The 18,897-nt window shown below is 35.5% G+C and overlaps 1 protein-coding gene across 2 annotated transcripts; it reads left to right on the top strand.

Moving 5' to 3' along the window:
* Nucleotides 1–9,268: 9,268 nt before the first annotated feature.
* On the top strand, nucleotides 9,269–15,492 carry LOC107823778 (ATP-dependent zinc metalloprotease FTSH 8, mitochondrial). 2 transcript variants are annotated; one of them, XM_075247845.1, is made up of 7 exons: nucleotides 9,327–9,445; nucleotides 9,636–9,676; nucleotides 11,301–11,431; nucleotides 12,174–12,620; nucleotides 12,739–13,506; nucleotides 13,742–13,969; nucleotides 14,753–15,492. In XM_075247845.1, the coding sequence occupies exons 3-7, from the start codon at nucleotides 11,342–11,344 to the stop codon at nucleotides 15,368–15,370; spliced, it is 2,151 nt and encodes a 716-aa protein (XP_075103946.1). In that variant the 5' UTR covers nucleotides 9,327–9,445; nucleotides 9,636–9,676; nucleotides 11,301–11,341; the 3' UTR covers nucleotides 15,371–15,492. The 2 variants fall into 2 exon arrangements, with proteins under 2 accessions (XP_016505973.2, XP_075103946.1); XM_016650487.2 differs by lacking the exon at nucleotides 9,636–9,676 and having other exon boundaries at nucleotides 9,269–9,445.
* The last annotated feature ends 3,405 nt before the right edge of the window (nucleotides 15,493–18,897 follow it).

The raw sequence follows: 18,897 nt of genomic DNA, 5'->3' as shown, positions 1-18,897 counted from the left end.
TAGATAAGAGTATCACAAAGAAATCAGTATTTTACCCATAATCAATAGCACAATGTAATCTCAACCTTGAATCAATATTCGAAAATTACCAAGTCTCAGTAAAACTAGATATAAGTCACCCAACATTTCAAATAACCCGCTAAGCATGGATGGTAGAATTTAAGGCTACAAAATAGACAAGAATAGAATTTCACTCGCATGCTATGACTCGACAACGACGCATAGATGCTCGTCACCTCACCTATACATCGTATTTAACAACCAAACACGTAGCAAATGAGCACATAATACCTATTCCCTCAAGCTAAAGTTAGACACGACACTTACCTTGCTCCGAAGGCCATTTAATTCTCAATAACAGTTTTTCCTTTGGAATTCACCTCCAAACCACTCGTATCTATTCAAAAATGACTAAATAATATCAAATATTGCTAAAGGAATCAATTATATTTTATAATTTAAATTTTCAAAATTTTCTTCCAAAAGTCAAAAAATCAACCCCGGGCCCGCTTGGTCAAAACTTGAGGTTCGAACCAAAATCCTTTTACCCATTCACCCCGAGCCCGAATATGTAATTAGTTTTGGAATCCGACCTCAAATTTCGAAATTCCTAGTTTCTACCCTAACCCCTAATTCTACCATGAAAACTCTAGATTTTAGGTTGATAATTCATAAAATGTAATGGGTAATTGAAAGAAAATGGTTTAGAATCACTTAACAACACTTTGGGGAAGAAAATGACTCTTGAAAATCACCTATACCCGTTTGGCTCTTGAAAAATGTTGAAGAAATGGCTTAAACCCGTGTTTGGAGTCTGTTTTAAGTCGCTGGACACGCCTTCATCGTGTTCGCGAGAGACCTGTCGCGATCGCGATGCACAGCGGCCTAAAGGCCTTCGCGTTCGCGAGTCTATCTACGCGTTCGCGTAAGGCAGCTCCCCCCAAGCCTTCGCGTTCGCGACCCAGTGGACGCGTTCACGTAGAAGAACATGACTCTTCCCCCCCTCCCCCCCCCCCAGGTCCCTTAAACTATCGCGTTCGCGTGAGACAGATCGCGTTCGCGAAGGGTACCACCCCCAACGCTTCGCGTTCGCGACATGTCTACCGCATTCGCGAAGAAAAAAAATTCCCCTGCCCCATTTTACCTTTCGCGTTCGCGACACTACCTACGCGAACGCGAAGAAGGGCACACCAGAACAGCTGCTGCAGCAAAAATTTCAGATTTTTGAAGTCCAAAATATCCCGTGGCCTATCCGAAACTCACCCGAGCCCTCGGGGCTCCAAACCAAACATGCACACAAGTCTAAAAATATCATACGGACCTGCTCGGGCGATCAAATCGCCAAAATAACACCTAGAACTCTAAATTTGGCACCAAAGCAAATGATATTCTCAAGAACACTTTAAAATTTTTATTTTCTCAACTGGACGTCCAAATCACGTTAAATCAACTCCGTTTCTCACCAAATTTTACAGACATGTCTTAAATATCATAATGAACCTGTTCCAGGCTCCGGAACCAAAATACGGACCCGATACTAACAATGCCAAACATCAATCAATTCTTAAAAATAATAAATTTTCAGACTTTTAATTTTCATCAAAAATTCATAACTTGAGCTAGGGACCTCCAAATTCGATTGCAGGCATACGCCCAGGTCCCATAATTCGATACGGACCCACCGAGACTGTCAAAATACTGATCCGGGCCCGTTTACCAAGAATATTGATCGAAATCAACTAAAATTAACTTTTTAAGGTATAAATTCTTATTTTCATCAATTTTCAACATAAAAGCTTTTCGGAAATCTGCCCGAACTGCGCACGTAAATCGAGGAGGGTAAAAAAAGAGATTTTTAAGGCTTAAGAGCGCAGATTCTATTTCTAAAGGATAAGATGATCTTTTGGGTCATCACAAAATACAACTATGAATATTAGTCCATTGAAAAATTAGTCTATTTCAACACAAAGTCTCGTAAAGAATACTTGGTAATTATGGATACAAACGTCCATTGTTGGAGATTAGTATAAATACTTATACATAATTATTTAAGTAGAATTATATATAGCTAAATGATTAAAATTTGAATTGAACACAACAATTACATATTGGATAAGAATATAAAATTCAAAAGTTTACAACTATTCCTTTATCTCTAATGACTATTATAAAATATATTTTCTCATATTTGGTTACCAAACATATCTCAAGAAAATATTTTTCCGCAAATATTTTTGTCATATAAAAAATCCTCAACTACGTAAAAACTATATTTTATGTATGTATTTTTCTTTTTATCTTTTTCGTGTTGTCGAATTTGATAGAACAAATACTTAAACTTTGTAATATTTTGACCAATAGACATATGGAGGATTATGACACAAAATAAGATAAAGTAATTCATGCACAATGTGATGTAACTAATGATAAATTATGATTTAAATTTTTACCTCATATAACAAAGGTTTACACCCTATTTATTATAAATCAAAACTCTTTTAAAATATTATTTTCTATAGCTACCTTTGTTTTTTATAGCAAAATATGTATTTATGGTATACACTACCGTTAAGGCATTAAATACGCTATGTATTGTTTGTTTCTCTCTCTCTCATTCTTTCAGTTGTTTTCTCCCAAAATCACCGCACAATATATCTTCTTTCTTTCTCTACGATCTCTCTCTCACAACAAGATTGTATTCGCCATTGTTGAACCACGATTCTCTCACAACACGATTATCTCTTTCAATTTCAACGTTTTTGCTCCAAAAAGTAGTGGTAAGTGTTATAGTTTTTGGGTTTTGGCTGGTTCAAGCTTCTTCTTTTTCTCTTCACTTTTTTTTTAAAAATCTTCTCCATTGTTATATTTTCAGCAGAAAACTTCAAATTTCCTCTTCAATGGCTGATTCAACAACTCCGAAGAGGGTTACATGAGGTATACCCACTAAAGCACATAATTTCGATTTGCAAATCACTCAAGAGGAACCTGTATTTGCAGGTTCATCAGCAACCATTGAAGCCGAAAGGCGAACAAAAATTCGCTATGGCCCTATGAAACAAGGTCAAGATGAGAAATCTTTGAAAAAATCAACACTTCCGGATGTGGAAAAGAGAAGAAAACTTATCGATGATGCTTCTGGGAGCAAGGGAAAAGAGGTCGCTAAAGGAAGTAGCTCGAAAACACAGAAGGACAAGGTAATTGTAGATGTATTTATATGTATTTGAGTCCGCATACACCGCTTTTTTAGTTTGTACAGTGATTTTCTCTTGTTGTATTTAGATGTATTTTTATGTGTTTGAGTTCATAAAATAACATTTTTAAATACATCAACAGTTCTATCATTATTGCCATAACTCACCGTTGTTTTTTGTAATTATCAGTGTATTTTGATGTATTTATAAATGAGTTAAGTATTCATGTATTCACTGTTTTGTATATACCGTATTTTATATGCAACAAAAATAATATATTTCATATATACATGTATTTATAATATTTTAAACCCATAAATAACCTACATTAAAAATAATTAAGGTAATATATCAATCTAACTATATTCATATGTATTTTCAAGCATATATTTATCTTTTTTATTGTGTTTGTATGCAGAAAATAAAACTCTTTGTTAAACACCCGCCTATTTTATCGCCGCATATCAGTTCCTACACTAACATCGACATAATCTTCGACCTAAAAGAAAATCTTACTCCAGAGCAGTACGAACTATTTGATACTACCTGTTTTGGAGGATTCCTCGGTATGAAGCACTGTGAGGTTCAACATCAGTTGTTCAGGTGCTTCATAGTTCTGGAGCTGGAAGAAAGTCCTATTGACTCATTTTTAATACATGTGAATGGTACAACGTTGTGCTTTTCACTAAGGGAGTTTGCAGTAGTTACTGGTCTCAATTCTGTTAGTGACGCTGGCGATTTTAAGTTTAACACAAAGAGGCCTAACAGGATTATGAAAACATACTTTGGCGGTGTAAAGACTGTTAAGAATAAAGATTTGTTGAAATGCTTTGATGACAAGAATTTGGGTTTTGACAACGATGGAGATGCCATTAAAATAGTTGAGCTGTATTTCATACATACATTCATATTATCCACTGAGAAAAACTGCACAACCATCCCAAGACTATATTTTGACTTGGTCGAGAGCGGGAGATACCTTCTCAAATCTATTAGCAAGAAGATGGATTCCCAGAAAAAGTACTATAGGATAGCTGAGATACCTCTTGCTATGTAAGTATGGTTGTACGAGTGTAGTTCAAAGGTCAACCCCAAAATTGCACTACGAGTTGATAACCGGATTCCCAGAATACTCAATTGAAAGTCCACTCACAACTAGCCAACTTATGCTTACTTGATGAACGACATGTTCAACGACCAGGGAAATGTGGTAATTTATTATTATTCAATTGACTGGTATTTTATTCAACATATGTTTCTATTATTAAATACAGTGTTAAAATTCAATGCAAAATACAGTTGAATACATCATACATCTATGTCCATGTTTTCACAAATACAGAAATACAGGAAATACATAATACAGTAACACAACTTTTATATTTAATACATTGTTATAAATATTTTATAGAATACATGTAATACAAGTATATACATATTTGTCCATATACATAAAAAGAGTACATTAGTAGTGATACAACAAATGTGATTTACATTGAGTGTATTTCTATTTTCAGATAAAATATAATAACATTCAACCAACCGCTAGTGAGCTTGTAGTTATTTAGGTGCCTCCGGATGGCACTGATGTATACCAAAGTCCTCTTCATACAGACCACAATGAAGAGGACTCTGATGATTTTATTCGTACCCGGCCTCTTCAGCCGAAGAAGAAACATGATGCAAGCGTTGGTCCATCATCATCACTACCTCACAAAAAGCGCAAACAATAGCTAATTGACCCCTCAACTGCAAAGAGTCCAATACCATATGTGTCTGCTAAACCTCATGCCAAGAATCCTCCTACTGCTAATATTGAAATCAAGGAAACTATATTGAGGGTAAGAAGCCAGTTGATTCTAAATCTGATGATTTGCCTGTCTTGAGACAGGATCTAAACTCATTCAAGGATTATGTATGTATTGTTAATGCATATTCATCTTTACAGCATATGTATTAACTTTCATGTATATTCTAACCCCTCTCTAATTGTTTGTTTAATTATTAGGTAATGAGCGAGCTCACTTCTCTACAAACATTGATCAATGATAATTTCAAAAAACTTTTTGAAGATATTAAAGCCAATCAGAATACAGAAAGGGTATATTAAAGAAAGAAATATACTGGGAGACATAACGGTGGTATTCAAAGGTCAACCGAGGACAACTTGTGTGATAATCTGGGAATTCAAATACAGTATGATACAGTTGTTGGGGAGAATTTAGAGATTAAATATTTTTACTTGTTTAGTATATATGTAGTATAATGATACATGTTTAATCAGTGTATTTAGATGTATTCAGTATTAAGTTATGTATTAATGTATTCATGATTTTCTGAATACATATTTTTAATCAGCTATTACTATGCTTCAGTTTACTCAAGTATACAACAACATACATAATTCAGAATACACTCATATACACGAGAATACAACGTTATATTAGTGAATACATTTACATAATAGTAAACAGACATGTAACTAACATCTACACCAAAGTCTGATTTCACATCATCAATTATATCCTTTGGCGTGTATTTTCTCTTATGATTAGTAAACTTGGACCTAATTATTCCCCCAATCAATCTATTGGTTGCTTGACATTGCTCATATGCCTTATCCTTCAACGGACATGTATGCTTATCATTGAATTCCCCCACTTTGAATATTTGTGATTTGTTACTACTAGAAGCCTTAAATTTTCATTCACAATCCTCAAAAATACATAACAAGGTATAGTTGCAAATACATTTGTGTTACAAATACAATTGATTATGTATGAATACAATATATACAGATCACGGCAGGCTAATATTGAATATAATTGTATAAACGGAGCATTATGCATATTTAAATACAGCTGGAGAATTACTCCTACAGCTGATTCGGCTAATTATTTTCTAACCACAGACACACAATATTTTTATTTTTCAACAAAGTTTTGAATATAGAAACATACAATGAAATACAGTGTATGTTACATGAATACAACATAAAAATATTGAATATATTGTATACAATAGTGTATTATGAATACACTAATATAAATGGTTCACTTCTCCTATAACTGTTTCAGCACATTCTATTAAAAACATTGATACAGAAACATACTATGAAAGACAACATATATTATGAATACAACATCATATATGCTGTATTTTTAATATGCTGCTATGGATACACTATAAAACTATTACGAATACACAAACATACAGTTGAATATAACATATATTATAAAATTGTAGTATGTAATAGCACTCAAACCTGATATCGTTTGACCTATCAACCCGGAACTAAAACCTTTTAGCAATTGCATATTGCTCCATCACTGCCTTTAATGTGGCCTTATCCTTAAATACTTGTCCAGTCATCACCTTTTTTTTTATTAGTATTTGAAATAATCAAATCCCGTTCCGGTTCGAAAATCTCAATTGGTTCACCTGAGTTTAAAGACGCAAGTGCAAGTGCAAGTGCATCAACTGTATCAAATGTATTCACCCCATCTATAGAGTAAAGTTGCATTAGGTCACTTTGAATTAAACTTCCTCCATCTACAATTTCTTTATCCAATGTCGTTATACACAATGGATACATCCCCAATTCTCTGTTCTCCTTTTTAAACTCTACATACACCCTGAAACCCATGTCGTTGTGTATTTTCATATGCGTGCAATTTCTTTCCACTTTGTATTCAATTTTAATTGACTTGGAGCTCAAATCTATGTCAAGTTGCTTCGAAATTGAAGCAATTAAATCATTGTACGATGCTTACTCCTTTATCAATATCCCCTCAATCGAATAATCGACATAACAATTTTCAATGTTCCACTTCCCAGAATGACGAATTAGCATTGTTAAGCTTGCCATATAATAAATTAAATTTCTTAATATTTCTGTAGATATTTGTATCAATTTCGGGCAGAAAAAATTCCTATCAATGACTGTCAAATCAAAGCCTCGAACTATATCGGAAAAAAAGAGGGAATGAAACTCTGAAGCTCTGCAGATTGTGTCTTGTTGAAGCTGAATATACAATGCTATTTTTTGTGTGTTTAGCGTCTGAAAAATCTTCTAATTAATTGGGTTGATAATGAAGCGTGTTAGAATTGATTTTGTTGAGTTATATTAGAAGTGTATCATGTTAATTGATCCTCTTTCCGTTATCATATAGCTGGAGAAACCTATTTTTAAGGTGATTGTCGTTACTGTATTCATAAATACATGTGAATACATACGCGTACAACTGGAACTGCCATGTTTTTAGGCATTTTTTGCTACTGTATTCATGAATACAGTAGCACGAATACAACGAATACATTACCGTAACAACTGAATAGTAGCTATAGGAAATAATTATGTATATGGTAGCTATAAGAAGTTAATAGCCACTAAACAATAGTGGTTTCTGAAAATTTCTCATTATGATATAACATATGATGGATCGACTTTGTTGCTTCTGATCCGAGGACTTCTATTGAGTTTAACAATCATTATTTTTAAAAACTTGAATCTTTTTTCCTTTAAATTTTATTTAAAACTCAAATATATTTTAATATAATATTTAGAAATGTTATTTTGAAAAGTTTATATTCAATGATATAGGGTACATGCGCAACGGGCGTACCCTAAGACTAGTCTTATTAAAAGGAAAACCCAATGAATATATAATTTCACGAAGAAGTCATATTGCAGATATTATTGTAGAAGCTATATTCATATAAGAAGTAATATTGCACATATTATTGTAGATATTATAACTAAATATTACAAAGAAAATGACGAACAACAGTAAATGAGCAGTAATTATGCTCTCTAATATGCCATTAAGTTATAATTGCAAGAAAACGCATCAGAACTCATAAGCTACTGAATTGCATAACTTATTAGTAATAAAGCCTTAATAAATTACAAATTGCAACGAAAAAGAAAAAATATCGCACCAAGTCAATTCAATCTATCGACTGTGCTCCAAAATTTCAAACTACACTATAGTTGCTACCTCCCGTTATCTTTTCCCAAATTTAGTTAATCAAAATGAAAATATCTCAAAATGTGAACGGTCCAATAATTCCATTTAATATCACGAAGAAATGAATGTCACACTGAAAAGAGAACAGAAAATGAGTGGCCAATAGTAGACTGACTATAAAAGAAAAGAATTAAGCAATTGCTATTAATAGTGTCATTAATTCTTGTGGGACGTTAAGTTATTAGCTCAAAACACAAAGATGATAAGTCTAGCAAATGAATCGTAAAACACAACGAATTAAAGCGTAAAATAGTTGATTATCCAATTATATTCCTTTTAGACCGTAAGTACACACGACGACCTGAAGCGGTCAAATTACTCATTCCTTTCATTTTATATGAAACTTGGCAAGAATTTTTAAAAAAAGAAAAGTTTTTTTTTGAAACTTTTGATCTTATACATGATATAATATTAAGATAATAATAGTATTAAACATGTGGTGTTACCTAATATGAGAAGGCGGACCTATGTTATCAAATGATGGGTCATGAGTCACCGATATCCGAAACTTTCGGCAAAATTTTCATTAATATATGTATATGTTTTTAGATAATACTGATATATTAGTAGTGACACTCTGTATACAAAATAAATTTTGGTTGAAAACAAAATTTAAGTGTGTACCCGGACCTTCAAATCATGGGTTCGCCTTGTAGTTATAACACTTTTGCAACTTATGGTATTAAACATCAGTGGCGGAGCCAGAATTTTGGTTAAGTGATATTAAAATATATAAAAGTAAACATACTAGGAAATTAAGGGGAGTCAATACATAGTATATATATATATATATAATTTATTTTTTTACCTACCTACACCGTGTATGTTTTTCGCGAAGGGTGCCTTTCGTGTGAGGTGGCTCCGCCACTGTTAAACATGTCATAATAATTATGTGACAATAAAGACTTGTCACTAAAAGTAAAATAAGAAATTCAAGTTAAAATATTTTTAAATTATTTAAAATTTTATTTTCTGAAATATACCAAAAAAGATTAGTAGCACGTAAATGTATGGAATGTCTTGGCAAATTACTATTTGAAAATCACTAAACTTAGAATAATTGCTTAAAAAATAAATTGACTATGTGACTTTTCAAGTAGCCAAATCAAATCAAACACATAAAACACCGGAAGTTGAGCAAAATATTCCAAATTGGATAGTCTTTATGCCCCGCCAAATTCTCCATCAATCCGTTCATATTGCCATTTCTGCAAATATTTACAGGTAAGTGCATCAAATTCTCAGATAATAATGGTGAATATGAGATTAGGTTTTAACATAATATAACGAACTACTACTTAGTATCTTTACCCTATAGTTACAGTTCTTCTAGCAAGTCAAGCATATGCTGAAATTTTGAATGTATAATAAATCTGTTACTTTACTCTCTAAGCTTAAACATCATTTTGTGCAGAAGTTGAATTTTTTCAAAAAGATTCTAGCAGCTCCGTGCAGGCAAGATCATCAACAATCTCATTAGGCAACATTATCTCTTAGATTTGGCATCTTCTATAGCCAAAATGTATCTGAGTTTGTATTAAAAAATGGGTTGGAGTAGTTTTTATTTTTGAATTTTTGACTGGGTAAATAACTAAATATTTGGCTCTAGGTTCTTGGAAAGCCACATTGGTATTTTAGCTAATTTGGCATGCCTACTTGGCTTTTTGGTAAGAATTAATGGATTTTTAAAAAAGGGCAACCCGGTGCACAAAGCATCCCAGGATCCGGGGAAGGGTCGCACCCTTGAGCCCGGTGCACAAAGCATCCCAGGATCTGGGGAAGGGCCGCACCGCAAGGGGTGTGATTTAGACAGCCTACCCTAATGCAAGCATTAGTAGCTGCTTTTACGGCTTGAATACGTGACCTATAGGTCACACAAAGACAACTTTACCGTTGATCCAAGGCTCCCTTTCATTTAATGGATTTCCGGCCAAATTTATTTTTGGAGTGAGCAGCCATAAGTTGAGTGGTTTCAAAGTGACAAAAATTAGTTTAGTGACTTTTGTAAGGAAAAAAAACCCTAAGTATAACCATTTTAGAAATTAATTCATTATCCTGTGTGATTGTCATTGATCAGTTACATTTGACGTTAGAGATCATATGATGGAGTACACTGATTTGAAATGAGCTAACATAAGAGTGCTCAATATGATATTTAAAAACTTTGGATGTCATATCAAAATATACATATATTTATATAAGCTTTGTATCATTACAGATAATGTCGAGATGTTCTTTGCTTATCAAAAAAAGAATGTGTAAATGTAGTTTGTACAAGAAATTGATTGTAGAACTTTGTGCAAAACTAGTAAGAAATCGGTTAGAGATAGTTTTAGAGATCTAAATCATTTTTACAATTCTGGAATATTAGGAAGATGAGGATACTTATCCATGTCGTTAAGTCTACAGAGTGGGATGGAGTTGGGCTGTAGAGATCTAAACCATTTATGCTATTCCATAAATGAGGAAGATGAGGATATTTTATCTATTGATGATGATGATGGAAATCAAAAAGTGGGGCAGGATTTGAGTGTGCATTTCTTGTGCGTAGTGTGTAGAAAGTAGACATGAAATTAGAAGGACGGGGATTCGAATTGCCTCTTTTCTCTAAGCTGGTTGAGATATTGGGTATTCGGATATGCTGCTATTGCTTTTCTGCTAGGAGTTCCAAATTGAAATAGTAAGCAGTAGATTTTGACAATATGCACTTGCTTGTGTCACCTCTTATGTCTTAACATTGTGTAAAAGTGGTCGTAAACTACTTAAGAGAACCACGTATTACAACTTTGTCAGAGTGAAAACCTTTATATGTAAAAGTTTATGCTGTTGAATCCTTCAGAGGTTATATTAGACACTTTTTATGAGTTTAAAACATTGAGCTCCAAAGTAGAATAATTACAAAGGATTCATAGCCAACCCCGGTTAGTTTGGGATTGAGGCTTAGTTGATTGATTTGGTGGAGTTTGAAATAAGTGAAGTAGCAATACCTGACATGATCTTTCTTTTCTTTTTATTTTATCTTTTATTCCCTTTTGGCTTATTCATGGTAAAAACTTATTCTTTGGTGTAATCTTGGCAGAGGAAAGTGCAGCTGAGTAAGGAGGCCCTCAGGAGAACTCTATGAAGAGATATCAACTTATACTCTCTTTGTTATTTGTTGGCTTTGCTTTGTCATCAATATTACTTCTGAGTTATTTCGAACAGGAGGAGGTTAGTTCTAGCCAACAGTTTGTTGTACATTTCTAACTCTCATTGTTTCAGCTCCTTTTTCTTGTATGGGAGGATGAGTTTAGTGCCTTAAGGAGTATGAGACCAATATAGATTGGTATGTAATCTATTTGATAAAATGTTATGATCAATTTCATCTAATCGTGGATTTGCCTAGTGGATGAAATGGAAATGAAAGAACAATTAACTGTATGTTTGTACCAGTAAATGATGACACTTGGATAGAGGATGTTTCAATATAAGGTTTGATTTGGAAAACTAGGTCTTGGAAAACTTTCATGGATGAAATTGTTAGTTTGCTTTCGAAGAATCGGACTTGGACTTGGTTTTTGAGATGAAGTCAACTTCATTTCGATGTTATCGAAATAAAAACAATTTAAAACCAAATGCCATTAAATAAAAACTTAAGTACTCATGCTATGTCATTCAACCATGTGACCCTTGCATCTCAGTTTATACATTGCCAATCCGAACCTATTCTTCTTAAAATAATTGTTTATGTTGATATTTATAGAAGTAAAAATATAATAAAGTGGATTATGATGAAGAACTTCTTTCAAGGTTTTACATGTTCCAACGAAAATCCTGTATATGTTAAATCTTTTCATTGATGACTGGTGACTTAACAGGATTTTATTTTCTGGGAGGGCAGTGTTTGTCTTATTTTCATTAGATGGTTGTATTTTCTTTTTTCATGGTCACTTCGCTTTATGTAAATTCTCAGATTAGCTTCCAAGAGTTCAAAAACAAGCTACTGGAACCTGGTCTTGTTGATCGAATTGTTGTTGCTAACAAAGATGTAGCCAGAGTTTATGTAAGGAGTTCTTCACCTGGTAATAATCAAACTGGTGATGACACCGTTCAAGGTCCTACAAGTGGTACAAATGGTAATAGAAACATTAGCAACCACAAATACTCTTTTAACATTGGGAGTGTTGAGTCATTTGAGCAGAAGCTTAAGGAAGCGCAAGAAGCCTTGGGAATAGACTCTCACAATTTTGTCTCTGTGGTATATGTTAATGAGTTGGATTGGTTCCCAGAACTGATGAAGTGTGGTCTAACATTGTTGCTTCTAGCTATCATTTATTATATGGATTTGGGAGGTGCTCGTGGAATATTTAATATTGGTAAAGCGCATTTCACCAAGATGGACAAAAATGCAAAGGACAAGGTGAGAATTAGTTCCCATTGTTGGTACAGCTTCAGCAAAACAGCAGTCTTTTCACTGAGAATTAGTTTTTTTCATGATTAGTTGGAAACTAAAGTCAACTGGCACTTTTGTGGTACAGGTCTTCTTCAAGGATGTGGCTGGATGTGACGAGGCTAAGCAAGAAATCATGGAATTCGTTCACTTCCTTAAGAATCCCAAGAAATACGAAGAGTTAGGAGCCAAAATTCCTAAGGGTGCTCTTCTAGTTGGTCCTCCTGGGACTGGAAAGACACTTTTAGCTAAAGCTACAGCAGGAGAATCTGGTGTACCTTTTCTCTCGATTTCTGGGTCAGAATTTGTGCAGATGTTTGTTGGTGTTGGTCCTGCTAGAGTTAGGAGCATATTTCGGGAGGCAAGACGATGTGCACCTAGTATAATTTTCATCGACGAGATTGATGCAGTAGGTGGAGCAAGAGGGAAGGGACGCTATTCTGGAGGAAACGATGAACGTGAGGGTACTTTAAACCAACTGCTTGTAGAAATGGACGGATTTGCAACCACATCTGGTGTAGTTGTACTTGCTGGCACAAATAGACTTGATATATTAGACAAAGCCTTGTTAAGGCCTGGTCGATTTGATCGCCAGATTACCATTGACAAACCAGACATAAAAGGTCGTGAACAGATTTTCAGAATCTATCTGAACAAGTTGAAACTTGACCAGGAGGCAGCATTCTATTCACAGAGATTTGCTGCTCTAACACCAGGATTTGCTGGAGCAGACATTGCGAATGTTTGTAATGAAGCTGCTTTGTTTGCTGCTAGGAGTGAGAGTACCACAATCAAAATGCAACATTTCGAGGCAGCAATAGACAGGGTGATTGGGGGTCTAGAGAACAAGAACAAGGTATCCAATCTCCTCACTCTTTTTCTTAAGATGCTGTTATGAATTGCAGTCCAGTGGGTTCTAGTAAGAACTTGTAAATGGCAAAAAATATTATTTTTGGATAACATGATATACTTATGCAAAGCTGCCTTTGTGCATTCTGCAGGTCATAAGCAAAGAACTTGTAAATGGCAAAAAATATTAATTTTGGATAACATGATATACTTATGCAAACCTACCTTTGTGCATTCTGCAGGTCATAAGCAAACTGGAAAGGAGGACAATTGCGTATCATGAATCCGGCCATGCTATTGCTGGTTGGTTCTTGGAACATGCAGAACCATTACTTAAAGTGACAATCATTCCCCGTGGTACAGCAGCACTAGGATTTGCTCAATATGTTCCCAATGAAAATCTTTTAATGACCAGGGAGCAGCTATTTGATATGACATGCATGACACTTGGTGGCCGAGCTGCTGAGCAGGTATATTTATCAACTGTCTCCTTGTTTTCACATGTTTTCCCTACAGCATTATCAGCTAATCCTTTGGAAACATCTCATCGTGCTGGATGCATATGCAAAGACTGTTAGAACGTCCCACATAGGTTGAGAAAATAGGCTGTTGTTTCTTTATATGGTCTTGGACAATCCTCACGCCGTACTTCAAGAAATGACTCCTGTGACTTCTCTTAGGAAATTACCATTTTTTGATAATCTGCTTGCCCCTTCACTTAACGAAATAGTTATCCTCTAGAAGGTGAATCCTTTGTGACATGAATTACTTGTGTTACAGTTCTGCTAGAATATTTTATAGGCATCAAACTGGTTTGTTGCATGTCATTTTAGGTACCCTTTTTGCTGTCATAATATGAATGAGTAGTTTCTTAGACATATTTAAAAAGACTGTGTCATGCCACCAACTTTTGCAGAGTAACATGCCTAAATGCATACATCCTAAGGTATTCCTAATGAGTTTGGGCATATTCAATTCTCTGCTTTTCAACCTCAAAGAAAGCTGCTCGATGAAGTAGTAGGCCTTGATATGACAACTCTGGATATTTATAGAATCAACAACCTAAAACGTCAGATATAATAGTTCGTTGTTGGACAAGATTTAGTCACTACATAACTTAATGAATATGCAGTCTCTTTAAATCTTTAATAGCAACTTGCTTTTTCTACCTTCTGTTTTCCCGAATTTCCTACCTTTTTTTTTCATTAAATCAGATTTTTACAATGTTCATACGGATTTTAATTTTTGAGTAGGTTTTGATTGGAAAGATCTCATCTGGAGCTCAAAATGATTTGGAGAAAGTGACCAAGATGACATATGCCCAGGTAGCAGTCTACGGTTTCAGTGACAAGGTTGGTCTTCTTTCTTTTCCGCAAAGAGATGATACATTTGAGACATCAAAGCCCTACAGTAGCAAGACTGCAGCAATTATTGACGATGAAGTTAGAGAATGGGTCGCCAAGGCATATGATCGTACCCTACAGCTTATAGAGGAACACAGAGAACATGTAGCTCAGATTGCAGAATTGCTACTTGAAAAGGAGGTCCTTCATCACGAAGATCTGGTCCAGGTATTGGGTGAACGCCCATTCGAGAGTAGTGAGCTTACAAACTATAACAGGTTCAAGCAAGGATTCGAAGAAGAGAATGGAGAAATTAAAGATATCCCTAAGGACATGACAGCACAAGATAATCAATCCTCTTCTGAGGAATCAGAGGTTGTCCCAATCAGTGTTGTCAAAGGTGAAAACACGCAAAAAGGAATTGAAAAAGACACAAGGTACATTGGGGCTTTAAGCGTAAAGCGCAAATGTGCATTTAAAGGATGGGTTTTAGTAAAGAAAGGTGCAGTTAAGAAAAAACAATTATAGTAATGAAATAATAGAAAACCTACAATCAAATGTAATATATGAAGTACAAAGCATGTCTATCAAGTCCAACAACCATTATAAACTTTGATTTATATGCAATGGTGCAGCTTTTAGTTTCTAAATCAGGTTAAGTTACTAGTTTTGTTATGTCAATATTGTTGTGTTGACTTTGGTGGAACCAACAATCATCACAAGGGAATTCAAAAAGAAAAAAGCAAATAGGCTACACCCTAAAGCCTCCCATATGTTAACGAGATTGAATAGTTTATATATAAACAAAAATAAAATTATTTTTACCTTACTGGCGCAGTGTAATTTCGGATAAAGGAATTCTATCGGAACCCCTGCGTATATTAAGATAGAGCCAGTGGGCGATTGGATGCATGTCTTAAGACATTGATACCTGCATAATATTATGTAGTATTCTACATTACTACATAGTATTCTCTAGGTGTGAAGAGACCGTCATACTAGACCGTGACCCTAAAACAATCATCCAAATAATGAGTGATGGCACTGAAATAGTTAACCAGAGTCAAGATTAGTAAAATTGTAAAAATAAGAAAGACTCTAATACCATATGAAAAGAGGAAATGTGAAGAAATACGTGTTGAATTGATTGTAGTCTGTAGATAATACAGGGGGCTTCTTATAAACGAGTTAGTCTACTTACAATAAGGTAGCTAATTATTCTCTTGTAAACGGTAAAAAAGGGCAGCTCGGTGAACTAAGCTCCCGCTATGTGCAGGGTCCGGGGAAGGGCTGGACCACAAGGGTTTATTATACGCAGTCTTAACCTGCATTCTCTTGTAAACTGTGATAAGTTAAAATTCTAAATTAACGAACCAAGAAGTTTTATTGCCATTTTTCAGATTACTATTGCATGTTGTGGACTGAAATTATGGTCCTCGTGAAAGAAAAATAAAACTGAACATAGGGATTGAACTAAGAAGAGAAGTGATCTACTGCATCTAATTCTGTATATGCTATTTGTCAGTTAACACACCATTTGACTTAACACACCATTTGACAGCCTAAATACAAGGCTATGCAAAACTTGTTCTCTTTTCAAATGGAAATCCAAATGACAGATAAGAAGCGAAACATACAAGATAACAATCGAGACAGTTTTAACAAATAATGAAATATTCAGAACGCTCTCTCGGCGCATGTTACGTTAGGGTTTACTAACGTGCGCCAATCTGAGATGACGAGGAAGAAGAAGCAACCGGGTCCGGTGCCGGTCTCGCCCAAAGCTCCGGTGCTGGAATCTAGGCAGATAACACCTGAATCAGGCGTTCCCCAGACCTTAGCTCTGATTCAATTAGGCCATTGTCTACCAGGAATGGGGAGTGCTCCTACAGTGCTACAAACAGGCCCCCAACCGGACATTGCAGAAACTCCGCCGGAGCCTGATGCATGGGCTACGAATGTGGCGAGGAAATTGACTTTCTCTGCCACATCTAGTGGAGTCAAGCGTACAATGGCTGAAGTAGTTAAAGGAAATAGAGAACAACACACGGGATTGAAGCTAGATTACTTTCCGCCCGTAATGAAAGATGGAGTGAAAGTAGTCAAGCTAAATTCCCAGGAGATAGCTGACCAGAATCAGAAGTGGAGTCTAGCATTAATTGGTTATGTGATTGGCGGTAACCCTACCTTCAAGGAAATGCTCAAATTCGTCTATGGAGTCTGGAATTTCGTCAATACGCCTAAGGTATTTCTTCATAATAATGGATATTTCATCTTCAAATTTGAGAATGAGAAAGATAAAGCAGTGATTCTCGAAGAAGGGCCATACACGTTCAATTATATGCCATTCATTCTTAAACAGTGGGATCCAGAGTTCCAAATGAATAAGGAATCTACTCAAATTGTTCCTATGTGGGTTATGTTTCCAAATTTGCCAATTCAGTTCTGGGCCCTTGGCAATTTGGATAGAATAGCAAGCTATCTTGGGAATCCTGTATGTAGTGATAAACTAATTGCTCAAGAGCAAAGGATTGTTTATGCTAGGATATTGATCGAGATGGATATATCCCAGCCTTTTCCTGACTCATTCTCCATTTACCTACCTAATAGAAAATCCTACTCACAATCTATTGAGTATGAATGGAAGCCAATATACTGTCAAGATTGATTGAAAGTAGGGCATAACACAGGAAAATGCAAGAAGGCACCAATAGAACTTAAATAGCCTCAACAAAATAACAAAAAGAAACAAAAGAAGTTGGAATGGAAAGCTAAGGATGTGCCTAATCAGACAGGGGACAATAAGACTAATGCTCAAGTAACTGAGCATGATACTAGCAAGGAGCAGCTTAAGAATGAACAATAAGCTAAAGGGGATGGGCAACAACAGAGGAAACAAATTGACAGGGGGAAGAAAGCAATTCCAATTAGTACTGATAAGCACCAGGAGATTGATGAACTGGAACTCATGCTCAGAAGGAATCAGTTCAGTGCTTTGTGAATCCAACCAGAGGTTACCATTAACAAAGTGGTAAGGGGCACTAGTCCAACCAAGCAGCCTATCATGGAACATTAGAGGACTGAATAAGCCTTACAAGCAGAAGGAATTCAAATCCTTTCTGCTTACGAATAAAATGGCTCTTTGTTACGCCCCAAACCTGGGGAGGCATGGCTTGCACTCGATGCCGTACTGGCTCGAGCGAACCACTCTGTAACTCATTCTTTTTGTAACTATCATGGGCCAACATAGCCACAACTCATAATGTATAACTATAAGTGGGCAACATTGTATCACTGAACCATTTTTTTAAAAACATGAATACATATGGGTCGTCAAGGCCTCTAACATACTGTACAAAATGAACCTCTGTCTACAAAGCCTCTAGGATTATTTGACATCAAATGGGACAGGGTACCGACCTACCCATAAGTCTTTAGCAAAACTCTGACATGATGACTCGTAGACTCGGCTGCACTCCGAATGAGGTGGAGTCTTACTGATCCTTTGCTGAATGCCAATCTCGTCTACTATGAGGGCTCGTCAAACTGATTATCTATACCTGCAGGCATGAATGCAGCGTCCCCAACAAAAGGACGCCAGTACGAATAATGTACTGAGTATGTAAGGCAGAACTGAAATATAACAGTAAGTCAATATTAATTAAAGACATATAAGAATCAACCTGAATCTCTGAAGTGCCACCGTATATGCATACTTATTATACTTACATATATACAATGCTTCTCTTTGAGACTATTATCCATATCGTATGATGCATGACTGCCCAACTGATCAGTGGTAACTGCCCGACCGGGCGTAGCTCGGTGGTAAATATGTAACTGCCCAACCGGCCATAGCTCGGTGGTAAATGTATGACTGCCCGACCGGCCGTAGCTTGGTGGTAAATGAATATACATGTCTGCCCAACCGGTGAAAAATAATGATACATAACTGCCCAACCGGTTGTAACTGCCCGACAGGCTGTAGCACAGTGGTAAATGCATGAAGATGCATGTCTCACTATATTATAAACATTAACATCTTTATCGTACGC

This window comes from Nicotiana tabacum, chromosome 24 (genome assembly GCF_000715075.1).
Source record: "Nicotiana tabacum cultivar K326 chromosome 24, ASM71507v2, whole genome shotgun sequence".
NCBI classification, from domain to species: Eukaryota; Viridiplantae; Streptophyta; class Magnoliopsida; order Solanales; family Solanaceae; genus Nicotiana; species Nicotiana tabacum.
The sequence above is the reverse complement of the archived record's forward strand: the minus strand, read 5'-3'. Positions and strand labels throughout refer to the sequence as shown.

Coding starts and splice junctions, on each gene's coding strand:
- LOC107823778 (XM_016650487.2), top strand. CDS start 11,342: ATGAAGAGATATCAACTTATACTCTCTTTGTTATTTGTTGGCTTTGCT. Junction 11,432..12,173: donor GTTATTTCGAACAGGAGGAG/GTTAGTTCTAGC, acceptor GTAAATTCTCAG/ATTAGCTTCCAAGAGTTCAA. Junction 13,970..14,752: donor GTGGCCGAGCTGCTGAGCAG/GTATATTTATCA, acceptor ATTTTTGAGTAG/GTTTTGATTGGAAAGATCTC.